An 11424-nucleotide genomic window follows, 5' to 3' on the forward strand; every position below is an offset into this window, starting at 1 on the left:
GTTTTTAGTGTGCGATTTTTTGGAAAAAATAAAAAAGGGACAGTAGAAACAACATAAAAGTGTACTAATAAATAGAAATTGAAGAACCAAATTTAAAATCCCTCAATTGTTGCATTAATGAAGAGAGTAATAAACTGTGAGATGAATTTTGGATCAACCTTACAATAGCTACCAAAATGAATAGGTTGAAATCTATTACCATCAAGTTCATAGTCTAGTGGTTGGTCTCGCTTGCTATTTGCTTATAAAAGTTAAAAAATCATGTATAAAGAACTTGTAGAATGCTTTTTCCAACTGATAATAATTACTATTAAATTGCTAGCTTTGCCATAGATAAGGTAGATAACTTTCCACCCTTTTGGTTTTTTTGTCCTCATATGGAATTTGTATGTACGCTTACATGTTTGTGTACATGCCTTGTTTTTTTGTCCTTATGTGGAATTTGTTTGTATGTTTACATGTTTGTATATATATAAGTTTGATAACTGTGCATGTTCATGCAATTAAGAAATTAATAATCCAAACTTTTTGCAGAAGTGCATATCTGAAACTTTATATTTATATGCAAGTTTGATAACCGTGCATGTTTATGTAATTAAGAAATAACCCAAACTTTTTGCAGGAGGGCATATCTGAAACTTTTATGTTTAGAAAAGGTGCTAAGTGACCGACCGTCCTTAGTGGAAGTAGCAAAGAGCTTGGTGATTGGTACCTGAGGTTCCGAGTTCGAATCATAGTTGATTCATATATTCAACTAAGTTTATTTCTAAATAAAACAAACGAAGCGGGTAGCATACTACCTATCTCTCAAAAAAAAAAAGAAAAAAAAAAAAGAAAAGGTTCTAAGTGGGTCAGATTAGGACATAACAAAAGTTGATGATGATGGAATTAGCTTACCAAAGAGGAAAAGTGGCTCTAACTACATGCTTAATTCCTACTTGACAAGGCACATTAATAAGACAAAATTGCGCAACGACCAATTCCATGTCGACACATGGCAAACGAAATAAAATAAAATCATTTTATAAATCATCAATGTAATGTGGGGATAAAAGAGAGCCCCACTTGTGTTATCAAACACTATTGAATCTCTCTTAAGTTAATAATAGAGAATAGAATGTTTTGCAACAGGTTCAGTGTTAGTTAGGCTATCAAACTTGTCTAAAGGGACCACAATCAGGGCTCACATATAAAGTAGCCATTTGGATTGATGCTGGCCATCTTATCAAGCCAGCTAATAAATGGAGGGGCTAAAACAAGACAAAGGCCATAAGACTACTAGGCTAGGGCCCTAGGCTAGGCTATGCTTTGCCTAACACATCATCTTAAATCGGATCAGTTAAATCACAACACATATCTCAATTTGACAGATGAGTTATCATTGTAAACCTTTTAACTTATTATACTTTTGATGCTTCATAGCACAAACCCAACTTAATTACATGCTAGGCCACTGTGTGTTATTATTATTATTATATGCATAATACCAAATAAGATACAACAACAACTCATGTATATGGGATTAGCCTTATAATTTTTCACCTCTATTTAATACAACTTTGTTTAGTCACTAGAAAAATCATTACATTGCAAAGAGGGGAAAATAGAAGCAAAGATAGGGGACTCGTATGCTCATGTCACCAACTTTTTTCAAAAATATGTAACTTAAGTATAAGAAAAGAATTTCAAAGAACATATTACAAATATGTCCAAAATTATAAAATCATATTGGTGTTAAAAACTATACTCTCCATGCCTATTGGTAATTAAGATTTAAAGAACCCTCTCCTCTCACATTAACCTCCCAATTAGCTAACAAGAAAGTATTTTGCCCTACTATATTTACACATCAACCCCCCTAAAAACATTTACTTTGTATCAACCTTTCCCTCTACAACCCGTCGACGGCGATCGCGACGGTCGTCGGTAGCCCATTTCCGATGCCGTCCCTCCTCGCCGCCCCCTTCCTTACTGCCGACAGCCGGAAAACCGTCCGATTGTCCTCGGACCATAAGTTGCTCTTCAACTGCTCGATGCTCGGAACGAGAACCGTTTCTACCCATTCCCGGAATTCCACTTCGGCGACCCACACTCTCCCGACTATTCGATCGACGGCCTCTTCGTCAACCCTGATCGAACATCGATCGCCCATTATCGCCGCGAATTTTGCCGATATGCAGTCCAGGACTTCCTTTTTCAACGGGGCAAAATCAACCGGCATGAACACTACAGAGTCGTCCACCAGCTCCACAAAATCGGCAGCAGGGGACGATGTCGAACACCTGATCGCGAGCCGGCCCTTCTCGTGCTCGTGCTCCACCGTGAGATCGCTCGAATTTCGCGAGCCCTCCCCGGCTTCGTCTTCACCCCCTCCGACCGCCAAATTTAGGTCAAGTGAGAGGCCCGCACTGCCATCCAATTCCTTGTGTAGCTTTGTCGGCCGATCGTCGTTACGTGGCCAATCCGTTCGGCGCTTGGTCGGCTTGTCCGCAATCGAAATTTCCAGCTGCCATTCGGAATTCGCTAGGTCGAGAATCTTCTGATCACACCGGACGGAGGATTCATCGGCCGTTTTCATCTCATCTTGGAGCCAATCTGTCGTAAGGATGAAGATAACGCTCCCGAGGCCAACCTCCCGTCCGCGGGAGTCCGACAGGCGCCCGCTCTCTATCGCGCGTTTGATGGTCCCGCGGGCGATCATGTCTGCATGGTCAAAATCCTCGAGCACGATCACCGAGAAAGGGTTCCGACGGACGGCCTCGATAGCCCGATCGAGAGCGGTCTTCCCCCAGTTGGACTCACCGCGATCGCTGCCAAAGTGTATGACCACCGGGCCGGTGCTGAACACCAGCTCAGAGAGTGCGGCCGCCATCTTCCTCTTCCCGACCCTATCGGGCCCGGCGAAGAGGAGCCACGCGTCGACCCTCGGAGGCCCCGTGCCCCGCCGTCGCCCGTTCCCGGACTTGCACTGTATCACGGCAGCTGCGATGGCGGTGGCTGCGTCGTGCTGCCACGCGACCTTCTCGGCGAGCCCCTTGAGGAGCCGCTTGAAGGAGTCGATGTCAGAGATTCCGGCGACCTTCGCTTTCTGTTCGTTGGAAAGCCCGTTTGCGCGGTCCTTGTGCGGCTTCTCGATAGAAGAATCAGACGAAAGCCTCGACTGACCGAGGATGAGATCGGTCTTCACGGGACTTCCAGGAGGGCTCGCGGCCTGCTGCTGCAGCTGCTGCTGCCGCTGCTGCTCGACCAATAAGCTAGGGGCGGGGCTTCTGTGAAGAGCTAACTTGGGATTAATCAGCGGGCGAGAACCGAAGGCGGCCGAAGGGATGGCGAGCGCGGGGGCCAACGGCTTCTCGGAGAAGCCCGGATGAAGCCGCGAGCACGTCTCACGCCACTTCTTCTGCAGCTCCTCGGTGCTCTTCTTCCACGAAAGGTCCTCCTGCTCTTTAGACTACACAAAAATCCCACATCAACCACCACTACCTATCTTATTTAGTAACAAGGAGTGCATATCCATATCCATATCCATATCCATATCCATAAGAAGAAGAGGCAATACCGGAATTTGCTGGGAATCGGGTGCTTTCGCGGCAGTTCCGAGCTGGAGCCAGTGAGGCATCGGTGGCGGTGGTGGCGGCGGCGGTGGCTTGGAAGAGGCCGACCTGCTGAACTCCTCGGCGACGAGCTTCTTGAGCTCGAGCTCGTAGCTACGCAGGCAGAGGTGGCACATGGCGGCTTGCGCGGGCGGGTCAGCGGGGGCCTCCGGGGCCCGCCTAGGCGGCGGCACGAGGGCGGCACCGAGCTGGGTCATCGGGGCGAAGGCCTTGGGCGGCGCGAGGGACCCCACCGAGCTGCTGAGGATTCCGTTCCCCCCAATCCTGATACAATTTTGATTCATAAGGTGAACAACGTACACCAACAACATATGAGAGTATTCGCAGCCCTGATACAGAGCGATTCGAGAATAAGTTTCCATAAATAGATCGAACGACGAACTAGGGAGATACCGAATAAGGAAACTGTTGAGATCAACACCAAAAGCAAAGGGGAAAAAAGAAGGGGAAAAAAGAAGAAAAAAAATAAAATTAAAGGACGCACGCACGCACGCACGCACGCACGCACGCACGCACGCACGCACCTTGGGAACATGGTGGGGAGGGGGGATCTGGGGGCGATGGGAACGGCTTGGAGATCCCAATCGTGCTCGACCGTGGGATGGTACACCTGGCACCGGAGGTACGTGGCGCACGTCGCCGTCCCCAAGAGCCACAGCCGACCCCCTTCGACGCCGCCGGCGTCGGAGGCTCCGGCGAAGAGCTTGAGGAGCGCCGCCATCTCGGCGACGGCGGCGCGCCCCGTCTCGGACACGATCGGCGGCGATCTGGCGGGGCTCTCCACGAGCCACGCGAGGTCGCCGAGGTCGAGCACGACGCTGCGCTCGCCGATGAGCGCGCCGCCCAGGTCGCGGATGCGCGTCGGGATCTGGGATTTGTCGGGCAGGGCGGCGAGCTCGGACTTAAAGGAGACGACTTGGGCGCCGCGGAGCGGCGCGGGGGCGTCCCCGGAGTCGATCCTGCGGAACACCTCCTTGACGAGGGCGTCGAGGTCGGTGTCGCCGACGAGGACCGGGTTGCGTTTCTTCGACCGGAGCATTACGTCGAACACCTTGCGCGCCTCCTCCTCCCTCCTCTGCGGGTCTCCCGCCAAGGCGGAGAGGGAGAGCTCGACGGCGGATTTGACGGCGGTGGAGGAGAAGGAGGCCTCGCGCATGACGCGGCTCACGGAGGGGTCGTCGAGGATGGAGAGGAGGAGCTGCTCCAGCTCCACCTTCACGGCGAGGAGCGGCTGTTGCTGGCTCTCGGGGCACCCGCGCCGCTGGTGCGCCTGCGCCCGCTTCAGCGCCGCCATGAGCGCGTTCGATATGGGCGGCGCCGCGCCCCCGCCGCCGGGGTTCTGATTGGGGCCGGGGTTGGGATTGGAGGGGAGGCGATCGAGGGCGACGGAGAAGCAGAGCTCGATGGCCCGGCACTGGAGGGGGTGGGCGGAGGCCGGGTGGGAGCGGGCGCAGGCGCGGCGGAGGAGGCCGGAGGGCGCCGCGAGGAGCGTCGCCGCCACGTGCAGCGGCGTCGTCTGGCCGTGGTGGCGCCGCGCCGCCTCCTCCATCGCCCGGCTCAGCACCGCCGCCGCCTCCGGCGTCAGCGTCTGCTGGATCGTGCTCAGCTCCGCCCTCATCCTCTCCACCTAACCTACCTCTACCTCTACCTCTACCTCTACCTCTACCTCTACCTCTACCCCTCTCTCTCTCTCCCTCCCTCCAAATCCCCAACTCCTAACAATAAAAATCGGATCTTTCACACCTCACGCGCATCGGATTTGCATCAAAACCTCACCTTTCGCATCTCCACCGCATCAAAATCCCTCCTTTCTCAGATCCTCCCCCGCATGATCTCAACTCCTCATCAACAATCCTCCTCCTTCCCTACAGAGCAAAACCCGAGTGCTCTCTTCGATCGATTCGGACAAAATTCGCAACGAAATTTGGAGGAAAACAGGGGAGAAATGAACCAGCCGTAAATAAGTTAAAATAGGACCAGAAAACAAGAAGGATAGAAGAGGCGAGGGAGGGATGAGGGGAGGGAGTAGGAGATGGCGAAAGTGTTTTGTTTTCTCTTGGGAGATGGTACGGAGGAGATTAGAAGAATAAGATGGAAGGAGAAGAATTAGTAAACAGAGAGAGAGAGAGAGACAGAGAAAGAAATGAAAGATGGGGGGCGAATAGAATCTTCCTCGCTTATCTCTATCTCTTTTTCTCTTTTCTATAAAAAAAAAAAAAAAATTAAGAACAGTGGAAAACAAAGTGGGATTTGTGGAGTTTTAGAGAGAGAGAGAGAGAAAGAGAGAGAGTTGCAGAGAGAAGAAATATGTTTGGGTCTTTGGAGAAGAAAAAAGGGTGGGGAGAGAGAGAGAGAGAGAGAGAGAGAGAGAGAGGAGGATTTGGGGAAACATGGCGGTTGGTTTTCTCAAGGACAAAGAGTTTTCTCTCTCTACCACCATCCTCCTCTCTCTCTCTCTCTCTTCATATTTCTTTTAAATTTAAAAAAGTTTTTAAAAAATTAAGCATGGTTTACCATATTTATTCTTTACTTGATCCTGTTTATTATGTTTAGCTTTATTAAAGAGCTCTAATAAAAGATTAGTAGTGGATATTTAGTTTCAAGAAAAAGTTTATGAAAAATACTACTTTCCACAGCTTTTATTTTTCAGATAAAAAAAAATAAAAAACTACTTTTTTTATCAAATTTGAAAAAAATTTACAAAAACTATTACTTCTAGAGACCAAATACTATTATTTAAAATATTTTTCGAGAAACTAAACTTCCATCAGATAAAAATAACTTTTGAAATAAAAGATATTTATATTTTAAAATGCTCATACTACTACATTGGCTTATTATTTATCTAGTAAATTTGATCAGATTCAATGAATCAGATCCTCCTACTAAAAGTAAACACAAACTAAAAATCACTTTTGCAGCATAAAAAGTTTTTACTTACTATCTGATAGATGAGTTCACTCTTTTTTTTAATTTTGCTGCAACTGTAGTTGTGGGGGATATGCATTACTTTAGTAGTTAGTTTCTCTCACTAACTTTTCAGCAATTATTTTCCTATATAAATATATATATATATATATATCTCTCTCTCTCTCTCATCTCCACTTTTTTTTTTTAATTTCTCTCTCTCTCTCTCTCTCCATCCATTCCCTTCTCTCAATCTTATCAACCTATAGCTGACCCAATTTTGACTACACCTTTCCTTATGCTCTCTCTCTCTCTCTCTCTCTCTCTCTAACTCCTGTTTCTTTCTCTCTCTAATTCCTCTCTCTAAAAAAAAGACTATTTCTCTCTCTCTTTCTCTCTCTCTCTCTCTTCTCCAAAAATGTGCTTTTCACACGCAACTACTGCGTGGAAAAAGGGCACCACCGCACGGATTTTGCCTTTTTTTCTCACTTCCAATCACTTCCCAACCCATTCTCCCAATTATTTATAGTAATATATATATATATATATATATATATGGCCCTGTTACCTTTTTATTTATTTTTGTGGTCTCCATGTAAAATTAAAACACCTGTGGCTCATAACAGTGTCATAGAAAGGCCCCTCATATTTAGCCCCCTTTCTTTGACTTCCCCCCACCCCCACCCCTACCCGAACTAATGCCACATCTAGCCTTATTGAGAAAAAAAATTTCCAATCTAGCCTTCTTCTTAAAAAAAATTCCCAACCTAGCCTTTCTTTTGATGGATTAGAAAATAAAAAAGACTTAAGAGCATTTATATGTTAATTAGTAGAGAGAAAATTTTTCCCTCTCTTTCCTCTCAATTAATTCTTATAATAATAACAATAATTAAAAATTAATATTTAATAACAATGATATTATTATTACTGAATGATAATTTTATTATTATTATTATTATTATTATTATTATTACTAGTATTTAGTATATGTGGTAAAGGGCTTAGTGGTTGGTACTTGAAGTTTTGAGTTTGAATCATAGTTGATTCACATTTTCTTTGATTCATATTCCCAGCTAAGTTTATTTCTAAAAAAAATAAATGAAGAGGGTAGCACCATACTATCTTTCTGAGAAAAAACATTTAGTAACAATAATATTTATTATTATTAAATATTAATTTTTAATTAATATTATTATAACAAAAATTAATTATTTTTAAATATTAGTAGGGTGGGAGGAGAGAGAGAAAAAAATTTCTCTCTCCTAATTAGCATATAAATACTATTAAAGTTATCTTTTATTTTCTAATTATCAAAAGAAAGCTAGGTTAGGAATTTTTTTTAAAAGGAGGCTAGATTGGGATTTTTTTTTCTAATAAGGCTACACATGGCATTAGTTACCCCTACCCTCACCCTCCACAAAAAATTTTTCCTTCTTTTCTTTTAAAAAATTTATAAGTTTATTTTAATAGAGTTAAGGTAATTATACTTTTAACCCTAAAATTACAAGAAGCGTGACGCTTCAGTTCTTCAATTTTAATTTCCTTTAATTTATAATACGAATTTTTTAAACTGTTAATAAATTTTTGATAAGAAGCGACGTAAAAGCATTGTGATTAATAATAGAATAATAATTAAGATATTATATTATTTGTATTTCAATAATTTGTCCGTGTTTATTGTTGAATTTATAAAATTCGAGTAAGAAATTATAATAAATTAAAATTTGAGAACTAAATTGTCGTGCGTTTTATTATTTTGAAGTTGAAGTTAATTAGATTCAGTAATATTTTTAACCTATTTTCATGCAGTTTGTCTGGTATTCAAATTTTATTTTCAGTGCAAAGTGTGTGCATAAAAAAAAAATTAAATAATATCTAAATCAGGCGATTAAAAAAATTATAAAAATTTGTTAAAATGTTCTCAAATATTTTTTTTAAAAAAATAATATTAATGGAGCCAAACTAGCCACACAACCCAACAACTTGCTTGTGCCATATCTGATCCCAATTTATCTCGTTTGGATCTAAAATCGACCCAACTAATTAGTGTAGATCATGAAATTTTTTTAATTTTTTTTAATCTTTTTGAATTAAAAAAAAAAAGAAGTGGTGTGGATTTATTTAGTCATGCATTTGGAGTTATTTATTGCAAAAAGATGCATGACAAGTGCCCCACATGGATCAAAACCATCTAATTATTTAATAATAATTAAATAAAATTAATATAAGGGTTTTTGCAACAGTTAGGGAAAACAATTAATTTGAACAATATAAACGTGCTAATATATCTAATCCATGGTCAAATGCATGCATTTAAACAAAAAAAAACAAAGAAGAAGAACTAATACCATATATTTGTAATTAACTTCGTATCTGCATATTAATAGTTGAACTGTAAAACTAATTATAATAAAGGACGATATCTTAATTAATTACTCCACTAATTCTTTGATTTGGTGTACATGCATGCACATACACCTAAATACGTAACTACATGTAGTTGAATTTATTCACATTCATTATTATTTTAGTTCACAACTTAATTTGTCCATTGATTGGATAAAACCACAGTAAATGTTTAAGAGAATTAATAAAATAATAATAATATTTCAAAGTTGAATTTGGACTCAAAAAGGTGTTTTAAACGTTGAAAGGGATTGGGCATCCACAAAGTTGAAAGATAAGTTTTTGTAGCGAGCATTTATTGAAAGCAATTTCGCGCCGTAACAGAAAAAATATCAAGATACAAAAATAGAGTTTAATTTAAATTCGAGTCAAACTCTTGCCGTGTTGTATAAGTGTTTCTCAAACGCGTGATAAAATATTATTAATGAGTTAAAATTATTAAACTATTTATCTAACATTAGAATTGTGTAAGTACTAGACGAACTCTTTAACATGTCTATATGTTTGAAAAAAAAATAAAATAATATCATACAAAACAAAATATGAGATATTAATTAAACCAATTAATAATTCCTTAAACTTAGCGGGTTAGGACCAGTACTGATACCAACCGACCCGAAGAATTAGTTATGCCTCTTAAAAAAAGAGATAAATTGAATCACGAGGGGGTGGATTAAAAATCAAAAAATTAGTTCAATGTCGCCATCACTACTTTCCCTTGGCTTTCTAACTTTTTTCCTTTTTTTTTTCTCAATTAACTCCCTCAACTTTTTCTTTTTTGCCACTTTTTCGCATTCTTTAAAACTCGGCCAGAGCCAAGGGATCGTCGTCACCGTCATCATTCCCCACAACCTCGAAATCCCCCGCACGTACACATGTACGCACGCTCGCATGCTCCAATATTTCTCTCTTTTTTCTTCTTTTTACGTTTTTTTTTTTTTTTTTCCGATGAGTAATTGTCTGCATCTGGTGCATGTGTATATATTATATATACGCCATATCATAGAGATCTCAAGCTCGCAGTTTTGATTTGCTGCATCGAATACACGATCTTACAGAATGACTCAGATTTAGAACGATTGTAATACAGTCTTACTGAAACGATTTGAAAAGATAATTTAACTACGACATTAAAAAGACTAATAAATATCAGAATAATTATAAATATAAGGTACGGTGCAGGAGATGTACGTACACATCTGGTGCATGTAATAATACATTGTTTTTTCCAAAGTAAAGTGTGGTATGTGAGTTGAAGTATACAATGTGCCTCTTTTGTTCTTTATTGCACCCTGTAATGGTCTCAGCTTTTTATGCTCTCCAGGGCGTGGAGGTGAACTTACTTAATTGAGCTCTTCTTCTTTTTTTAACCTTTTTTTTTTTTTTACTTTTTAAATTTTTTTTATGATTTATAATTTTTAATTTTCTATGCCCATACCTTGTCACCTATATTTTTAGATATTCTAACTCCTTGTAATTAGTAACTGCTTTATCCAATAAATATTTAAGAGTGGCAACTAAAGTAGGGGGCAAAAAGTGATGAACCCATGCATGCAAAAGCACTTTTTGGTATTGGGGATCACACTTTAATCTAATAGAGATTTTTATTAAAAAAATTAAATGCATTGAGTCTGATTAAATTTATTATATATATTTAGTCAGTAATGTTGAACTCTTTTTATCAGAAAAATATTATTAATAAAATCATTTTTATACAATGAACAGATAAAATTTATTAAATTTTAATTTAATTTAGATAATAATAGCTAAATTTAATCAAATCTGTCGTAATTATAAACAAACTTTATTAATATCTAAGCATTTTAATTATTATGATAATTTAAACTTTTTATTATTTTTTATACAATGACTCTTAGTTAGTTTACCTTAAAATATTTTTCACCAACAAGAAATAATCGTAATTTGCAATTACCTCACGTTGACTATTAAAATAATTAAAATTTGATACCTATTGATCTCAAGATAAATAATATAGAGATATTATAAAATTTGGCTCTTTTAGATATTTTAAATAGTATTGATCAAATTTAACGGAGTGAATCGTTGGTTCTGAGCATCAATCGTCAGAAAAAATTAAAACAGAGTACCGTAGTTTTTGTGCTTTCAGAAATATGGCAACCTCACTTTTTTTCTGTATTATATATTATTGTCCCTTTATAGGTTCTGGAAATGAGGTGTATATATAGAGAGAGAAAGAGAGTTGAATATTTGTCCTTATAATTTTTTAACTAGATCACTTCAATATAATATATATATATATATATCTATAGAGTCCGGCTACTATGCTACCAAGTTTTCCGCCGTTAGATCTACCTTTTGATCATTTTCACCTGTTAGATCATATTATTCAACCAATCACCCACTCAACCCTAGGGGGCCCACATCATCCTAACCACACATCTCTTAATCCAATGGCCAAAAACTTGGTAGCACCAATGACTTGGTGCTATTAATAGCATAGTAGCCTAGTTCTATA

General features: G+C 40.2%; 1 protein-coding gene across 1 annotated transcript; it reads right to left on the reverse strand.

Annotated features, from left to right (window-relative positions):
• On the reverse strand, positions 1636-6046 carry LOC109720622 (protein SMAX1-like). Its single transcript, XM_020247857.1, has 3 exons — positions 4139-6046; positions 3560-3878; positions 1636-3451 (listed from the first exon to the last, which is right to left on the reverse strand). The coding sequence occupies exons 1-3, from the start codon at positions 5230-5232 to the stop codon at positions 1892-1894; spliced, it is 2973 nt and encodes a 990-aa protein (XP_020103446.1). The 5' UTR covers positions 5233-6046; the 3' UTR covers positions 1636-1891.

The sequence above is a fragment of the Ananas comosus genome, linkage group 14 (assembly GCF_001540865.1).
Source record: "Ananas comosus cultivar F153 linkage group 14, ASM154086v1, whole genome shotgun sequence".
Classification (NCBI taxonomy): Eukaryota; Viridiplantae; Streptophyta; class Magnoliopsida; order Poales; family Bromeliaceae; genus Ananas; species Ananas comosus.

Excerpts from the sequence above, each read along its gene's own strand:
- LOC109720622 (XM_020247857.1), bottom strand. The coding sequence starts at position 5,232 with ATGAGGGCGGAGCTGAGCACGATCCAGCAGACGCTGACGCCGGAGGCG. Across the intron at positions 3,879-4,138 it reads CTCCCCACCATGTTCCCAAG|GATTGGGGGGAACGGAATCC; the intron begins GTGCGTGCGTGC and ends AAATTGTATCAG. Across the intron at positions 3,452-3,559 it reads CCGATTCCCAGCAAATTCCG|TCTAAAGAGCAGGAGGACCT; the intron begins GTATTGCCTCTT and ends ATTTTTGTGTAG.